At 43.8% G+C, this 17,455-nt stretch overlaps 1 protein-coding gene across 1 annotated transcript in view; it reads right to left on the minus strand.

Moving 5' to 3' along the window:
• The window catches only part of psmb7 (proteasome 20S subunit beta 7), an 85,275-nt gene extending 69,573 nt beyond the window's left edge, over window positions 1-15,702 (minus strand). The window contains exons 1-4 of the mRNA XM_072488431.1: window positions 15,536-15,702; window positions 13,633-13,726; window positions 5,173-5,270; window positions 2,470-2,610 (exon numbers count right to left, since the gene is read on the minus strand). Coding sequence (XP_072344532.1) covers window positions 2,470-2,610; window positions 5,173-5,270; window positions 13,633-13,726; window positions 15,536-15,597 — 395 coding nt within the window. The 5' untranslated portion in view covers window positions 15,598-15,702. The remainder of the gene's footprint in view (window positions 1-2,469; window positions 2,611-5,172; window positions 5,271-13,632; window positions 13,727-15,535) is intronic.
• Between the last annotated feature and the right edge of the window lie 1,753 nt (window positions 15,703-17,455).

The following is a 17,455-nucleotide window of genomic DNA, read 5'->3' on the forward strand; positions in this document are numbered from 1 at the left end:
AGGGCAGGCCACGCTTGACTAATTTAATTGGATCTTTGGAGGAAATCAAAGACTGCACAGATATAATAATGTTGAATATATAATTTTTCAGAAGTTGGTTGATAAAATACCAAAGAGACGATCAAGGTATATGGTATTTAAGGAAATGCAACCTCGTGGGTACAGGGTTAGATGAGGGACATAAAGCAAGATATAAATGTTTGTTCAAATGACATGGTGAGGATATGAATAACCCTAGGGTTCAGTGATGAGACCTTTCTTACTTATATAAATCACTGGTGAAGTTTGTGATGCAAAAATTGAAAAAGGACAGGGAGCTGTATTCTAGGCATTGGTGGAGACCACATCTGGAGGATTGTGCACAGTATTTGGTCTCCTTATTTAAGGAAATATGTAGAAAATATGTAAGTGCTTTAGAAGCAGTTCAGAGAAGGTTTACTGGACCAAAACCAAGAATGGGACGGGTTGTCTTATGATGAAAAGTTGTAGAAGCTAGGTTTGTATACACTGGAGTTTAGAAGAGCAAGAGGCGACTTGATCAAACCCATCAAAATCCTGAGGGGTATTGACAGGATGGATGCGGAGAGCATGTTTCCTCTTGCTGGAGAATTTAGATCTAGGGGTCATTGTTTAAATAAAGGGGTCACTCATTTAAAACAGAGATGAGGATAATTTCTTTCTCAGGGGGTTGAGTGTCTCTGAAACTCTCTTCTGCAAGAGGCAGTGGATTTTTAAGGCAGAGCTAGATAGATTCTTGATGAACAAAAATCTGTTATCGGGGTAGGCTAGAATGTGGGGTTGAGGTTACAATCAAATCAGCCATGTCCTTACTGAATGGTGGAGCAGGGTCGAGGGGCTGAGCGGCCCACCCCTGATCCTAATTCGTATGTAGGCAGAGAAATGCAAATTTGTATGTAGGCAGAGAAATGCAATGTAGTGCAATTTGGAGAAAAAGAATGCTGAAACAAAGTAAATTCTAAACAGCAAGGGGTAGAAATTTGTCTCGACTGGTGGTGGAAAATGGGTGCTTTTGGATCAGACTCTCATTATGCACAATTTCATTCCTCCAGGGCACCAGCATCAGTTGGTGAACATTTCAACTCACATGAACAGGAGCAGGGGCTAAAGGCAATGACTGTCTGGAGGTACTTGGTGGGGAACAGAGGTGCTGATTTCAGGGACTTCAAAAGAAAGTGGTTTTCTGCAGCCAGACTTCACATCAAGAGTCTGTTCGACCAGTTCTTTCAACTTTGGTAAAAGTTCAAAAAGCTGACCCCATTCAGTTTCTAGGCTGAAGCATCTGTAAAGACTGGTGAACCACAAGAATAGGGGGTTTAAAAGAAAAAGAGAAAATGCTGGAAATACTCAGCAGGTTTGGCAGCATCTGTGGGAGAGAGAAAGAGAGTTAACATTTCAGGTCATGACCTGGTTCAGATGAAAGGTCATGATCTGAAATGCTAACTCCCTTTCACTCGCCACAGATGCTACCAGGCCTGCTGAGCATTTCCAACATCTTCTGTTTCTATTTCAGATTTCCAGTATCCACACTATTTTGCTTTTGGACCAAGACTAATCACATAACTGAAATTTTCCGGTACACTTTCCTGCACATCAGTGGAAGTGATGAGGTGCAGCCTCATCGAAGTGGCAATGGTACAACTGGAGTGGTACATATTGCCCATTCTTAGGATAAGTGGTTGGTTCTCATATCATCCTCTCACCCAATAGCCACCATGTGCAAGAAATCCAGCTGGGTCAGACTTCCCCAGCAACCATTGAGATGACCAATCTCGGATGCCAGAAATTAATGTTTATTGGGTGGTTCTTTTAAAATAAATTTAGAGTACCCAACTATTTTTTTCCAATTAAGGGGCAATTTAGTGTGGCCAATCCACCTAACCTGCACATCTTTGGGTTGTGGGGGTGAAACCCACGCAGACACGGGGAGAAATCATTGTCTAGTAGCATCTTTGTATTACAGAATAATAACAAGCAACAAGCCTGCATTTGCCTCAGGATTTCATTCTAGAAACCATCCCATCTCTAATGCACAGTGGAGTCCACAGCAATGTTTTAGGGGTTACAACATGCGAAGGCTAATGATCAGAAAAACACATTCTGGCCTACATGGGCAGTCAAAGACTATCATCCTATTGGCAAGCAGGCAACAGGGCTAAGCGTCTCTCCAGCAGCAACATCTGTATTGCTGGCAGAGTAGCCATTGCTTCTGTAAGTATCATGAAAACCACCGTTAACGAGGTGCTGGAGCCTCTGGGAGGCAGCAGCTCACATACTTATCACAGTGCTGCTGAAGTGGAGACTGCCAATTAGCAACAGCAGTTTAAGGTGAATCCACATAAATCCCAATAGAATTACAGAAATCCCCAGCCTGTTAGAAAGCAGAATTCTAAGTTACAAGAAAATGGGGCAATTTAAGCATTAATTGCAATTGCACCAAGTTTTATTCACCTGAAAAGCATTTGCTTCAGCATGCGATTTGCAGTAGTTACACGTGCAAGGCGTCCAGTGGATAAAGCATGTAGCTCCAGATTGGATGAGATCAATTGAGTGGTCATCTCGGTGTCTGCAGCAGTACCAGCACCACAGCAACTAAAGGGAATTGCAGAAATCCCAGCCAGTTAGAAATAAGTGAAATAAAAGGCTACGATTTTAAGAACTGCTAATAATTGCTAGTGGCACCACCCGCAGTCAGTTAATTAATATGTTTTATGATACATGGTGAATGGTGTCAGTAGAGAGAGATTCTTCAAAAACTCACCACATTGAGCCACCTAGTAGATGGATAGGAAGAGAAAGAACGCAAAAAAAAGATAAAGAAAAAAGACAGTAAGACAGAAAAGAAAAGAAACACAAGGAACTTGCACTTGCAGCCAAATAAAGATGAGATACCCTGCTGCAGTGATATTAATTGCAGGATAAATACTGAACCATGAAACACAGGATAATCCCCTAGTCTTCCTCAAATAGTGCCACGGAGTATTTTGCCCCCACCTGAGAAGGCAGTTAAGGCCTCAGTTTAATGTCACACCCAAGGCAACACTCCATCAGTGTAACTCCACTAAAGTATCAAGGTGGGTTATGTTCTCAAAACTCTGGACTGCAGCTTCAACCTACAGCCTTCTTGACTCAAATAAGAGTACTACCAGCCCATCTTTCATGAAGTTTGACGCAAGGATTCAAGACTAAGTCAAGCAGGGTTAAAGGCTGTTGGATAATTGGACCCACTAATATCTGCCAATGTAATTCAAGTCCATTAAGTCATACTTTCTGACTTTATCTTAATTAAGTAATAGTGCCCATGTTGAGTTGTTATTTTCCCTGTCTGGGGCATGCAAAGACCAAAGATAAGGCATTGGTCATTTAAGACTGATGAGGAAAAGTTTATTTACTTGAAAGTGTTGCGTATCTTTGAAATTTTTTTTAATTTCAGAGGGTTGGGAATGCTCCATCATTCAGTATATTTAAAAAGAGATCAATAGATTTTTGATCTCTCAGGGAATCAGCGTCTGCTTGGGTTTCCTCCGAGTACTCCAGTTTCCCCCCAGTCCAAAGATGTGCAGGATGCTTCACCGATCTGTGAACCCAATCTAAAGCTCATCTACACTATTCCCTTATCATCTATATGTTTATCCAATGACCATTGAAATGCCCTTAATGTTGGCGAGTCCACTACTGTTGCAGGCAGGGCATTCCACGCCCTTACTACTCTGAGTAAAGAACCTACCTCTGACATCTGTCCTATATCTATCTCCCCTCAATTTAAAGCTATGTCCCCTCGTGCTAGCCATCACCATCCGAGGAAAAAGGCTCTCACTGTCCACCCTATCTAATCCTCTGATCACCTTGTATGCCTCAATTAAGTCACCTCTTAACCTACTTCTCTCTAACGAAAACAGCCTTAAGTCTCTCAGCCTTTCCTCATAAGATCTTCCCTCCATACCAGGCAACATCCTGGTAAATCTCCTCTGCACTCTTTCCAATGCTTCCACATCCTTCCTATAATGCGGCGACCAGGTTGGATAGATTGGCTAAATTGCCTCTTAGTGTCCAGGAATGTGCAGATTAGGTGAGGTTATGGGATTGCAGGGATAGGGTGAGAGACTGGTGAGGGTGCTCTTTCAGAGGGTAGGTGCAGACACGATGGGCCTCCTTCTGCACGGTAGCGATTCTATGATTCATCATAATCTAGAAAGGTTTCACAATCAAAACATCACAACCTCTATTTTCGCTTTACAGAAGTTGATACCCTGCTGTATATTTCCTTAAACAGCATTTTCTGCTTTGACATCAGATCTGAAGCTTTCTCTCTCGATTCTAAGTAAGACGTTAACATTTGCAAAGATAACAAAATTTGGGAAGGTTTCTCATCTTTTCCGAGGCATTCAATCTGTGTGATAACTAATTTGAATTCTAGCCGTAGGGTCCCACTAGTGATTAGGCTTTTAAATATGTAACACCTTTTATAGCTGGCAAGGCAGGTGGAGAAGATGGTAAAGAAAGCATATGGAATGTTTTTTCTTTGTTGGTCACGGTATTGACTTCAAAAGTAAGAATTTAATGCTAGAACTGCATAAAACGCTGGTCAGCAACAGCTGGAACTGGTGTACAGTTCTGGTCGCCATGTTGCAGAAAGGACATTGCACTGGAGAGAGAACAGACGAGATGTACATGAAATTTGGCAGGGTTTGAAACTTGCAGCCATGAAGAAAGCTTGCATAGGTTAGGGCTGTTTTCCTTAAAACAAAGGAAGCTGCGGTGTGACTTAATTGAGGTGCAAGTTTACGAAGGGTCCAGATAGAGTCGACAGGAAAGACCTGTTTCCCCTAGTGGAGAGGTCAATTACCAGGGGTCACAGGCTTACGGCCATTGGTATAAGGATTAGAGGGAACACATGGACAAACCTCTTCATCCAGTAGGTAATGGGTGTTTGGAATGTGCCGTCTGGTTTGCTGATGGAGACAGAAACCTTTAACTCATTTAAAAAGGTACCTGGATGTGCACCTGAGGTGCTGCAACCTGCAGCAGGTACCAGAAAATGGGATTAGAATAATAGGCAGCTGGTCATTAATTTTTCGGCCAGTGCAGATATGATTGGCGGAATGGCCTCTTCCTGTTCAGAACAACTTTTCTATGGTTCTACTTATTACTTACTAAATATTGGGAGCAATGTAGTGAATCTTGGCGCAGTTTTTATCAGCAACAATCATGCCTTCAGTTGCTCTTGTATCAGCACCCAGGATTACTCCATCCTTAAAGAAAAGGGTAAAAAATAATTGAGATTGTTTGCTAGAACAGAATATTCTAAAAGCATATATAAAAGCTATTTTACTTTACCCACCGAGTATAATGAAGCTATTCTCCACAAAGTAAATTTTTGATTTATTTTAAGGCTTTGAAAAGTATGAGCCATGTCCAGCAATGATGTGTTTTTTTTAAGCTGTATGTAGGAAAGTAACCAATTTTAAGCTCTAACTGCTTGAAATTAAACCAATGTAAGACTGGCATGAAGAGATTGTGTTGGCTTACACCAAAAATGGCTATTAATTAATGACCCTCAGTTCAAAAGACAAAAAAAATGTTCACAAGTCATAGATCTGAAGATGTAACAGTGCAGTTTAAAACAAGTCTTTTCACGATCATGCGCCTTAAAACAAAATTGTAACATTTGTGTGTGGTTTACTCAAGTCTTTCAGAGAAGTTAACCAGTTTGCAAAAAAAATGGCCACTTTGGCATGACTCTACATAAATTACACATTTCATACAATTAAGATCTTTGAGTGAGGCAGACAACACCAGTAAAATTATGATAGTCGTCACGAGTCAGGGACCCCCTGCAACATTGGACAATGGTATATCTATGATGTTACCATTATCACCCTGATCCTCCGTTGACAAATTTATACCAACATTTTGTGGAGAACTGGTTATAATACTCCACGGATGATTATCGCGGCAAATCACTGCCAAAGACGTATCTGCAGGGAGACTAGACTAGTGTCACCATCACATTCACTTTGGTGTCAAAGGTCTTTACTCTGGTGAGTATCCAGCAAGTGGTCACAGTCTATACTACTCCCAAGGTTTAACATAGTAGAGGTTGTGATAAAATTAATACATATATGAAAGAAAATAAATAATTGAATAAACTAATTACATAATTAAAGCACACAAGTATGTTGCTGTGTCATGGATGCAGCATGCAGGGCAACACGGTAGCACAGTGGTTAGCATTGCTGCCTCATGGCGTCCAGGTCCCAGGTTCGATCCTGGCTCTGGGTCACTGTTCATGTGGAGTTTGCACATTCTCCCCATGTTTGCGTGGATTTCACCTCCACAACCCAAAAGATGTGCAGGGTAGGTGGATTGGCCACGCTAAATTTCCTTAATTGGAAAAAATGAATTGGGTATTCTAAATTTATTTTTTTAAATGGATGCAGCATGTGGGAGCTTCTGGATACAGCGTGGGTCAGTGCAAGCCTATCTGCAGTAAGTGTCTGTGGCTTGAGGAGCTTCAGCTCAGAGTCACTGAGCTGTAGCTGAGCTGCAAACACTACGATACATCAGAGAAGGTGAGGGCTTCTTGGTTGCTTTGTATCAGGAGGCAGTCACACCCCTTAGGATAGCGTGTTCTGAATTGGAAGGTGGTCAGGGACAGGAACGCATGATTGCAGCTAAAGCAGAAAAGGGGGACCCAGAGGGCAGGAGAGTTGGATTGTCAGCCTTTGCAATTATCCAACAGGTTTGAGGTTCTTTCAGATTGAGATGAAAGTGGGGACTGCAGGGTGGATAAGGTGACTGACAATGTTACTGTGATGCAGGACGCCATCCTCCAAGTAAGTGTGTGTGTGTGTGTGTGTGTGTGTGTGTTGGGGGGGGGGGGTGCACAAAGGAATGTGGTAGTATTAGGTGACAGTATAGTAAGGGAAATTGCGACTGTTCTCCACAACAAGAGCGAACAGCTATATTGCCTGTCCGGTGCCAGGGATCATGAACCTTTTCTCAGGGCTGCAGGGGTATTTAGTGGGATGGGAAGGATCCAGTGATCATGGTCCATGTCGGTCCCAACACCATAACAGGTTTTGCACAGTCAGGAGGTGGAGCTAGGCACCAAATTAAGAGGCAGAATCTCAATGGTCATAATTTCTGGATTATTACCCAAGCCACATGCAAATTGGCACAGGACAAATCAAATTAGAGAATTGAATGCAAGGCTCAAAAGCTCATGTAGGCGGAGTGGGTTCCAGTTGGTGGGGCACTGGCACCAGTAAATGGAAAAGAGGGATCTGTACCATTGGGCTGATCCACACCTAAACCGTGCTGGGGCTGGTGGTCTAGCAAGTTACATAGTTAAGGAAGTAGAGGGGGTTTTAAACTAAATAGTTAGGGCAGGGGATCAAATTTGGGAAGATGTGATAAACCAGAGAGTAGAGACAAGGCAAAAGAGAAACGGTATTAATATGGGAAAGATAAACAGATTGTGACAGAAAGGGACAGAGGGTACAAAAAAGCTCAACACTACAAAAATAATGAAAAGGACAAAACTATAGGCTCTTGATGCATGTAGCATTTGAAACAGAAGAGATGAACTGATAGCCATTACAGTGACATGGCTAAAGGGTGAATAGAGATTGGGACCTGAATATTGAAGGCATTTGACAAAGCGCCACATCAAAGGTTATAATGAAAATAAGAGTTCATGGTGGAGGGGGTAACATATTGGCATTGTTAGAAGATTGGCATAACTTAGATGAAGGGACCAAAGGTATGGTTGCAAAATTAGCTGCCACACAGATAGGTAGGAAAGTAAATTGTGAAGAGGGCGCAAGGAGATCACAAAGACAGATAGGTTAAGTTAATTTAACATTCAAGGCTATGGGCCAAGTACTGACATACGGGATAAGGTAGGCAGGTTAGGTGTTTTTAATGCATCGGTGCAGACTCGATAGGTCGTAGAGCCTCTTCTGCGCTGTATTATTCTGTGGTTTTGAGTGGGCAAAAATCTGTCAAATGGAAGTGGGCAAATGTGAAATTGTCCATTTTGGCAGGAAGAATAAAAAGAAACTTAATGGTGAAAGATTGCCGAGCTGCGAGATTCAGCGGGATCTCGGTGCCCTAGAGCATGAATCACAAAAGGCTAGTAGGCAGGTGTAGCAAGAAATTTGGAAAGCTGATAGAATGTTGCTGTTTATTATGAGGGGAATTGATTAATAAAATAGGGAGGCTATGCTTCAATTGCACAGGACACTGGTCAGACCACATCTGGAGTATGGATCACCTTATTTAAAGTTGGATTTAAATATGTTGGGAGCAGTTTAGAGATGGTTTCCCAAACTAATAGCAGGAATGGACAGATTGTACAATGAGGAATGATTGGACAGGCTATGTTTGTATCCACTGGAGTTTAGAAGAGGTAACTTGACTGAAACCTTTAAGATCCTGAGCGTAGATGTGGAGAGGATATTTCCTCTTGTGGAAGAATCATAGTTTAAAAATAAGGGAATTTAGGACAGAGATGAGAATTCTTTTCTCTCAAAGGCGGAGAGTGCCTTTAGAACTCTCTTCCTCAAAAGGAAGTATTTGAATATTTTTAAGGCAGTTAGATAGATTGGTGATTCTTAGGGCGGCATGGTGGCGCAGTGGTTAGCACGCCTGCCTCTCGGCGGCGAGGGCCCGATTTGATCCCGGCCCGGGTCACTGTTCGTGTGCAGTTAGCACATTTTTCCCGTGTCTGCGTGAGTGTCACCTCCACAACCCAAAGATGTGCAGGTTAGGTGAATTGGCCACGCTAAATTGCCCCTTAATTGGGAAAAAAAGATTCTTGGTTCGGAAGGGGGTGAAAGGTGATCGGTGGTTGCAGGAATGTGGGGTTGAAGTTACAATCGCATCAGCCTGCTCCTAATTCATACATTCATGTTTGCCTATTTTGGGGAGCAAGAGAGGATCTCCCCACTATTCATAAGTGTATATGTCACCATCCAAGTCAGAAAATGCAACTTTTAAACCTTTACAATTCCATCACCTGGAAATAAAATCTTATTAAAAAAGCGGCAGAAAAAAAAGACGTGTTCAAACTCATCTGAACTTAGTGGGAGTGCTCTTATAACTGGAAATCGCTCTTGCATTGAGCAACGGTTAAGCAGCATAAAAACATTTTCCTTCATCTCATCCATTGGCTCATTTATTCTACCTTTGAGTGGGCTTTGCGAGTGAAAGAAATCAGTGGGAATCCAAAAGCACTCTTCTTTAAGGGTCCTAAAGTGGTAGCAGTGATCAAAGTAGCAGCTTTCATAGTAAATTTGCAAATTACTGATTTTAAAGGGATAGAGTGCTATTGTAATTTATTGTTCACTGCTATGGTCAGTAACGCAAAAGTCCCAGGAAATTAGTCACTTAAACCATAATTTCCTGGCACTTTTGTGCTATAAAATGTGGCTTACGATCTAGATAGGTCATTATAATATCGCATATCTCATGGAAATGCTGCACCATTGCCTTATTGCTTAAATACATTCTTACTAAAAGGTCAAAGAATTTTGAAATATTTATGCAATATGCACCTAAAAGTAGACAAAGCATAGCCAGGTCAACCGCAGAAATATAAATTGCAGATATTCTGGGGAAATTTTAAAAATAGAAGCACATTCTTACCAAATTAAGGTGATTCTAGCAATAGCAGTAAACTATTCAGCCCTGACCCTATTCTGTCATTCAGTTAGAATACGGCTGATCTGTACCTCAACTGCATTTACCCACCTCTGTTCCAAATCCTGGATATTTAACAAAAAGACTGCTACGTCTGCAAAGTATCAATTAGTTAAATATTCATGATCTCTCCTGATTTTACTCCGGAGTGACATGGATCTAATTTTAAGATTATGCCCTTTTGTGGGTTCCTCCCGCCAGAGGAATTACTTTATTTGTTTCTCCGGTTCAAGGAAGCTTTCTATGGTCAGTTTATGTCTCATTCCTTCAAAGTCAGTTTCATTTAACTTTAAATGTATCATTCCAAGAAATACTTCAAAAGAAACAATTGCACAGAAGCAATGTTTAAATTTATTTTTGGAGCTGAAATTAAAGAATGCCATTTCATTTCTTACTCCTTTTCAAGTCTTACTACATGCAACATTCTCTAACCACGCAAATGTGTGGACGCCTGCGTGCCAAAGAAAGCAGTACATACGTTCCCCAACCGGAACTCAATGGCTCAATCGCGAGATTGACTCTCTACTAAAGGACAGATCTGAGGCGTTCAAGTCAGACGACCCTGATCTATACAAGAAATCCAGGTACGACCTCCGCAAAGCCATCCGAGATGCCAAGAGAGAATATCAAACCAAGCTAGAGTCACAGACAGACTCTCGGCAGTTGTGGCAATGACTAAACAACATAATGGGCGACAAAGCGAAGCCGAGCATTATCTCCAGCAGCAGTGCACCCCTCCCCGATGAACTCAATGCATTCTATGCTCGGTTCGAGCAGGTAACCAACAATCCGCTGTCGAGTGCCCCAGCAGCCCATAACGCACCCATACCCACCATCACAGCTTCCAAAGTCAGATCGGCCTTCATGAAAGTGAACTCTCGGAAGGCGACGGGCCCGGACGGGATCCCTGGTTGTGCACTCAAGGGCCTGTGCGGACCAGCTGGCAGAGGTGTTCGCGGACATCTTTAACCTGTCCCTACTCCACTCCGAGGTCCCCACCTGCTTCAAGAAGACCACCGTCATACCAGTGCCAAAGAACCACCAGGCAACGTGCCTCAATGTCTACCGTCCGGTAGCCCTGACTTCAGTCGTAATGAAGTGCTTCGAGAGGTTGATCATGAAGCGCATCACCTCCATACTCCCAGAACGCCTTGGCCCACTGCAATTCACATACCATCGCAACCGGTCCACAGCAGACGCCATTTCCCTGGCCCTACACTCATCCCTAGAGCATCTCGACAACAAGGACTCCTACATCAGACTCCTATTTATGGACTACAGCTCCACCTTCAACACCATAATCGCAGCCAAGCTCATACCAAAGCTCCAAAACCTAGAACTTGGCTCCCCAATCTGCAACTGGATTCTCGATTTGCTGACCAACAGACCACAATCAGTAAGAATGAACAACAACTCCTCCACAATAGTCCTCAATACCGAGGCCCCGCAAGGCTGTGTACTTAGCCACCTAATTTACTCCCTGTACATACACGACTGCGTGGCAAAATTTGGTTCCAACTCCATCTGCAAGTTTGCTGACGATACGACCATAGTGGGATGGATCTCGAGTAACAACGAGTCAGAATACAGGAGGGAGATTGAGAACCTAGTGGAGTGGTGCAGCGACAACAATCTCTCCCTCAAGGCCAGGAAAACTAAAGAGCTGGTCATTGACTTCAGGAAGCAAAGTACTGTTCACACCCCTGTCAGCATCAACATGGCCGAGGTGGAGATGATTAGCAGTTTCAAATTCCTAGGGGTTGCACGTCTCCAATAATCCACCCACGTCGACGCTACCACCATGAAAGCACAACAGCACCTATACATCCTCAGGAAATTCGGCATGTCCACATTAACCCTTACCAACTTTAACAGATGCACCATAGAAAGCATCCTATCTGGCTGCATCACAGCCTGGTATGGCAACTGCTCGGCCCAGGACCGCAAGAAACTTCAGAGAGTCGAGAACACGAACCTGCCTCCCATCCATTGACTCTATCTGCACCTCCCGCTACCTGGGGAAAGCGGGCAGCATAATCAAAGACCCCTCCCACCCGGCTTACTCACTCTTCCAACTTCTTCCATTGGGCAGGAGGTACAGAAGTCTGAGAACACGCACGAACAGACTCAAAAACAACTTTTTCCCCGCTGTTACCAGACTCCTAAATGACCCTCTTATGGATTGACCTCATTAACACTACACCCTGTATGCTTCAGCCGATGCCGGTGCTTATGTAGTTACGTTGTGGACCTTGTGTTGCCCTATTATGTATTTTCTTTTATTCCGTTTTCTTCCCATGTACTTAATGATCTGTTGAGCTGCTCGCAGAAAAATACTTTTCACTGTACCTCGGTACACGTGACAATAAACAAATCCAATCCAATCCATCAGGATGTGCTGGCAAGGGGGTTAATGTCATTCCACAAGCAGTAGCTGCACTGCTGCACTAAATTGCCATAACTAAAAAACACAAAAATGTGGCTTCCGAGTTCCAATGCAAAATTATGTAGATATAAATGACTAATGGAGCAACATCTGGGAGGTTAATCAACCTGACCCAATTAACCAATGATCCCCTGGCCTAATTTAATCCTACCTGACCATGTAGGTAAAAAAAAAACTCCAAAATCTAATTTTAAATTGATTTTGTTTCTCCAAAAACATCCTACAAGCAACTAAATTTGTTGAGTGATTTTAATCAGCGGAAATTACAAGATAACCTGGTAAAGGAATCTTAGCTTATGATTTTCTCAATGGTACAATTCCATCAGAAAGCTATCAGACTGTTTTAAATGAACAACGTAGTTGCCTGAAAATACAAATTTCTCTGAAGAGTTCAAAGGAAAGCTAAATGCTTTTAAAGAATTGCATGGCAATCATGAGTGCTAATGCACAGCAGCATGCAGAAGTTCCTCTTGATACATTAATTGGGAATACGGTACAAATGTAAGAACAATATTGATCTTTCACCAATGTAGTTTGACTAAATTTGATCGGCATCAACATGTTCTTTGCCTTCCGAGGCAAAAAGCAATTTCCTGGTTTAAAAACAGCTTCTGACTGCATAAGAAGAACATACACAAAACTTAATCAATAAAAATCATATACTGTCAGGGGAGGAATATCAAGCCCTTAATTCCATGTCAAACACTTGAGGCTGCCAGATGTGCACTGTATCGCACAATGGGATTCATTGCCCAACAAAGTAATTGCAAATACAATACTTAAAACTCTTTAAAAACCCTGTAATGAAAATGTTAAACTCATAGCTTAAAAGTTATGTTGTGCAACATTAATATAAAAATGCCCTCACATTAACGTTACTTTGCTGTAAAAACAAGGGTCAACATGTTGGTGCCTAGTATGCAGTAATTTCATACAAATATATTATTTGTACGATATCACATTATTAGTTAATTTCTGAACTCCAAGTGATAGCATTTACTCCTGTTCAAAAGTCTTACAAATAATTTCATATTAGTTACTGCTGTGAATATGATCTTTTTGTTAAGGTTTTTAAACAGAAGTTCTAACATCAGAAATCTCAAGTGAAATAATACAATGGCAGAAAAAATTAGAATCAGCAGAATGGCCCAATTATTTCTGACCAGTCACATGTCACTTTTCTTGTGTTGCCACTAGTAGTTTGTGCGCAACTGCTGAGCTCTGCAATATTAAAGTCATAAAAGTTACTCAAGTTTCTTTTTAATGGCACACGCTGATAAGAAAGTTGTAGTTTAATACAAGCGGTTTGTTTGTAGTCAATACTGTTAGGCCAGGATTAAGTGCATCATTCAAACAAGTTGGTTCAATAAAGTGGTGCTCAAAAGCCATTTTTTTTCATAGATTCCCGATTCCTGTGTGGTAGTGAAAAATATTAGCCGATTCAAACAGTTGAAACATAATACCTTGAATACAAGCCCAGCAATGGTGGTGCCAGTTTTTCTTGCTTCGAGAACTTTGAAACCTTGCTTGGTAAGTTCAGCTTCAATAACTGCATTCCTATAACGAACAAAACACACATCACTGAAGATTATTAAAGTTTATAAATACCGCCATATGAAACTATATTCAAAATCGCTAAGTTGGACTTTCTCCACACAGCCCATGTGATACAAGACAACTTCTTCATTACAGAATAAAGCAAGGATCTATTGGACGTTGAACTGCAACCAATTACGTATTAATTGGAGGAAGAAAAATATATTGGGTTTCTAATAATATTTAAGATACTGAAACCAATAATTTAAATGTTACTGCAGAATCATCGATGGCATCCATCTGCTTAACTATGTTGAGTGATTTTCTTACTGCCCCAATCAACCACTGGGGAATCCAAGATCAATCCCTGTAACAAATGAAGACTACAGTTGCCCTTAGTGACCTACATCAAAGAGGAGAAAAATTAACTAACGTCCCTGCTAATGACTTATGCAGAGATCCAATTCTGGGAATTGTCCGTGAACTGGCTTAGACTCAACTATAATGCATTCAACACTTGAATAGCATGACAACACATGTTCAAGCTCGCATGTAAATATTGGCCAACTGAATGACAGACTGGACAGCATCCAGTAGCTGTGCAGCCACTCGGCAGCAAGAGGGTGGGGGAAAGCAAAGACATTTGAATGAGTTGTGTATTTTTAATTTGAAATTCGAAAAATTTTAAATGGAAGATCTCTCATGGCATTTTTTTGTTGTTTTATAAGAAAATAATCTACACAGAATCACAATACAGAAAGTCTTTTAGTCCAACATGCCAGGAGGGTCAACATGTGTTTATCCTCTGTATGAGCAGTAGTCCTCATCCCATGGATTTACCTTATTCCTGTAACATTGTATTCTTATTCCCTTCCTATCAATTATCCCTATACTTTAATGTTGAGTTACTCTCAGCCTCAATCACCAATCTGGCATCTGCACATCCCAAAGAAAATTAGACATCTAACTAAATTGGAAACTGTCATTCCGCTCAACTCTGATGACAGATTAACCGGTCTGTTTGCGCAACTGGTTCTGACTGAACTAGAGGTTTCCAAGCAGTTTTGTTTCTGATATGCAGCATCTGCACTTTAATGTTTTTTTAAAAATCAGTCAAGCCATTTGAAAACTGCAGTTAACATTGAAAATTTCTTTAAGGGGGCCTCACTAGAATATTAAACACCATGCCCAATTATAGACAAGTATGTCATAGATGTTTTAACGTGTAATATTTATGAGAATCTCTACAATCACCACAAAATAAACTAATTACAGATAAACTACGGAATGAATTTCTATTTTAACTATTATAATCCATCCACACTGAAGACAAAAGTGGCAGGGACAAACTATTAAAAATAATGGGATAATGAAAAGGTTTACACGTGAGGAGATGTATCACGAAATACTTGATGCTTTGAATTAAGTTCATTTACTTAGATACTAGATCGGAAAATTGGTAAAACGCTTCGTTTACGAACATTTCAAATTAAATAAATAATAGAGTTAAATTAATAATATTTTTGCTCTCCATTCCGTAACAGATGAAAAAAACGTTAAATACTATTTCGATTAGTTTGAACGCCGACGTGCCAAGAATGTATTGCAGCCAAACGAATTCACGAATATATTTGATTTTCGGGTAAAAATACGAATGTGGAGAATGAATCATCCAAATCTGGGCAATGTGCAGAGTCATCGGCGCATTGACGCGATGTCTAAAGGCCCCAAAAAACGAAATATTTCAATAAAACTGACCCAAGGGCATTTTCCGAGACAATATTGAAATAGGAAAGCAGCGGAGAGGCCGCAATCCCGACTGCGACTCACCGTCTACAATTCTCGAAACTGAAACCACCAAGTGGCTCCTGGCACATTCTCACTGCCGCCATCTTACTCAGCGCTTCCCGGAAGTGCTTCCTGTGCGGCGCAGAGGACAGGGTCAGAGCTTCCGGAGGGGAGAGGGAGGGAGGAAAGGGGGAGAGGGGAGGGAGGAAAGGGGGAGAGGGGAGGGAGGAAAGGGGGAGAGGGGAGGGAGGAAAGGGAGAGGGGAGGGAGGAAAGAGAGAGGAGAGGGAGGGAAGAGGGAGGGGAGAGGGAGGGAAGAGAGGGGAGAGGGAGGGGAGAGGGAGGGAAGAGAGGGGAGAGGGAGGGAAGAGAGAGGAGAGGGAGGGAAGAGAGAGGAGAGGGAGGGAAGAGAGAGGAGAGGGAGGGAAGAGAGAGGAGAGGGAGGGAAGAGAGAGGAGAGGGAGGGAAGAGAGAGGAGAGGGAGGGAAGAGAGAGGAGAGGAGAGGGAAGAGAGAGGGAGGGAAGAGAGAGGGAAGAGAGAGGGAGGGAGGGAAGAGAGAGGGAGGGAGGGAAGAGAGAGGGAGGGAGGGAAGAGAGAGGGAGGGAGGGAAGAGAGAGGGAGGGAGGGAAGAGGGAGGGAGGGAAGAGAGAGGGAGGGAGGGAAGAGAGAGGGAGGGAGGGAGGGAAGAGGGAGGGAGGAGAGAGGGAGGGAGGGAGGGAAGAGAGAGGGAGGGAGGGAGGGAGGGAAGAGAGAGGGAGGGAGGGAGGGAGGGAAGAGAGAGGGAGGGAGGGAGGGAGGAGAGGGAGGGAGGAGAGGGAGGGAGGGAGGGAAGAGGGAGGAGAGGGAGGGAAGAGAGAGGAGAGGGAGGGAGGGAGGGAGGGAAGAGAGAGGAGAGGGAGGGAAGAGAGAGGAGAGGGAGGGAGGGAAGAGAGAGGAGAGGGAGGGAAGAGAGAGGAGAGGGAGGGAGGGAGGGAAGAGAGAGGAGAGGGAGGGAGGGAGGGAAGAGAGAGGAGAGGGAGGGAGGGAGGGAAGAGAGAGGAGAGGGAGGGAGGGAGGGAAGAGAGAGGAGAGGGAGGGAGGGAGGGAAGAGAGAGGAGAGGGAGGGAGGGAGGGAAGAGAGAGGAGAGGGAGGGAGGGAGGGAAGAGAGAGGAGAGGGAGGGAGGGAGGGAGGGAAGAGAGAGGAGAGGGAGGGAGGGAGGGAAGAGAGAGGAGAGGGAGGGAGGGAAGAGAGAGGAGAGGGAGGGAGGGAAGAGAGAGGAGAGGGAGGGAGGGAAGAGAGAGGAGAGGGAGGGAGGGAAGAGAGAGGAGAGGGAGGGAGGGAAGAGAGAGGAGAGGGAGGGAGGGAAGAGAGAGGAGAGGGAGGGAGAGGAGAGGGAGGGAGAGGAGAGGGAGGGAGGGAGGGAGGGAGGGAAGAGAGAGGAGAGGGAGGGAGGGAGGGAGGGAAGAGAGAGGAGAGGGAGGGAGAGGAGAGGGAGGGAGAGGAGAGGGAGGGAGGGAGGGAGGGAGGGAAGAGAGAGGAGAGGGAGGGAGGGAGGGAAGAGAGAGGAGAGGGAGGGAGGGGAGAGGAGAGGGAGGGAGGGAAGAGAGAGGAGAGGGAGGGAGGGAAGAGAGAGGAGAGGGAGGGAGGGAAGAGAGAGGAGAGGGAGGGAGGGAAGAGAGAGGAGAGGGAGGGAGGGAAGAGAGAGGAGAGGGAGGGAGAGGAGAGGGAGGGAGAGGAGAGGGAGGGAGGGAAGAGAGAGGAGAGGGAGGGAGGGAAGAGAGGAGAGGGAGGGAAGAGAGAGGAGAGGGAGGGAGGGAGGGAAGAGAGAGGAGAGGGAGGGAGGGGAGAGGAGAGGGAGGGAGGGAAGAGAGAGGAGAGGGAGGGAGGGAAGAGAGAGGAGAGGGAGGGAGGGAAGAGAGAGGAGAGGGAGGGAGGGAAGAGAGAGGAGAGGGAGGGAGGGAAGAGAGAGGAGAGGGAGGGA

The sequence above is a fragment of the Scyliorhinus torazame genome, chromosome 22, assembly GCF_047496885.1.
Source record: "Scyliorhinus torazame isolate Kashiwa2021f chromosome 22, sScyTor2.1, whole genome shotgun sequence".
Classification (NCBI taxonomy): Eukaryota; Metazoa; Chordata; class Chondrichthyes; order Carcharhiniformes; family Scyliorhinidae; genus Scyliorhinus; species Scyliorhinus torazame.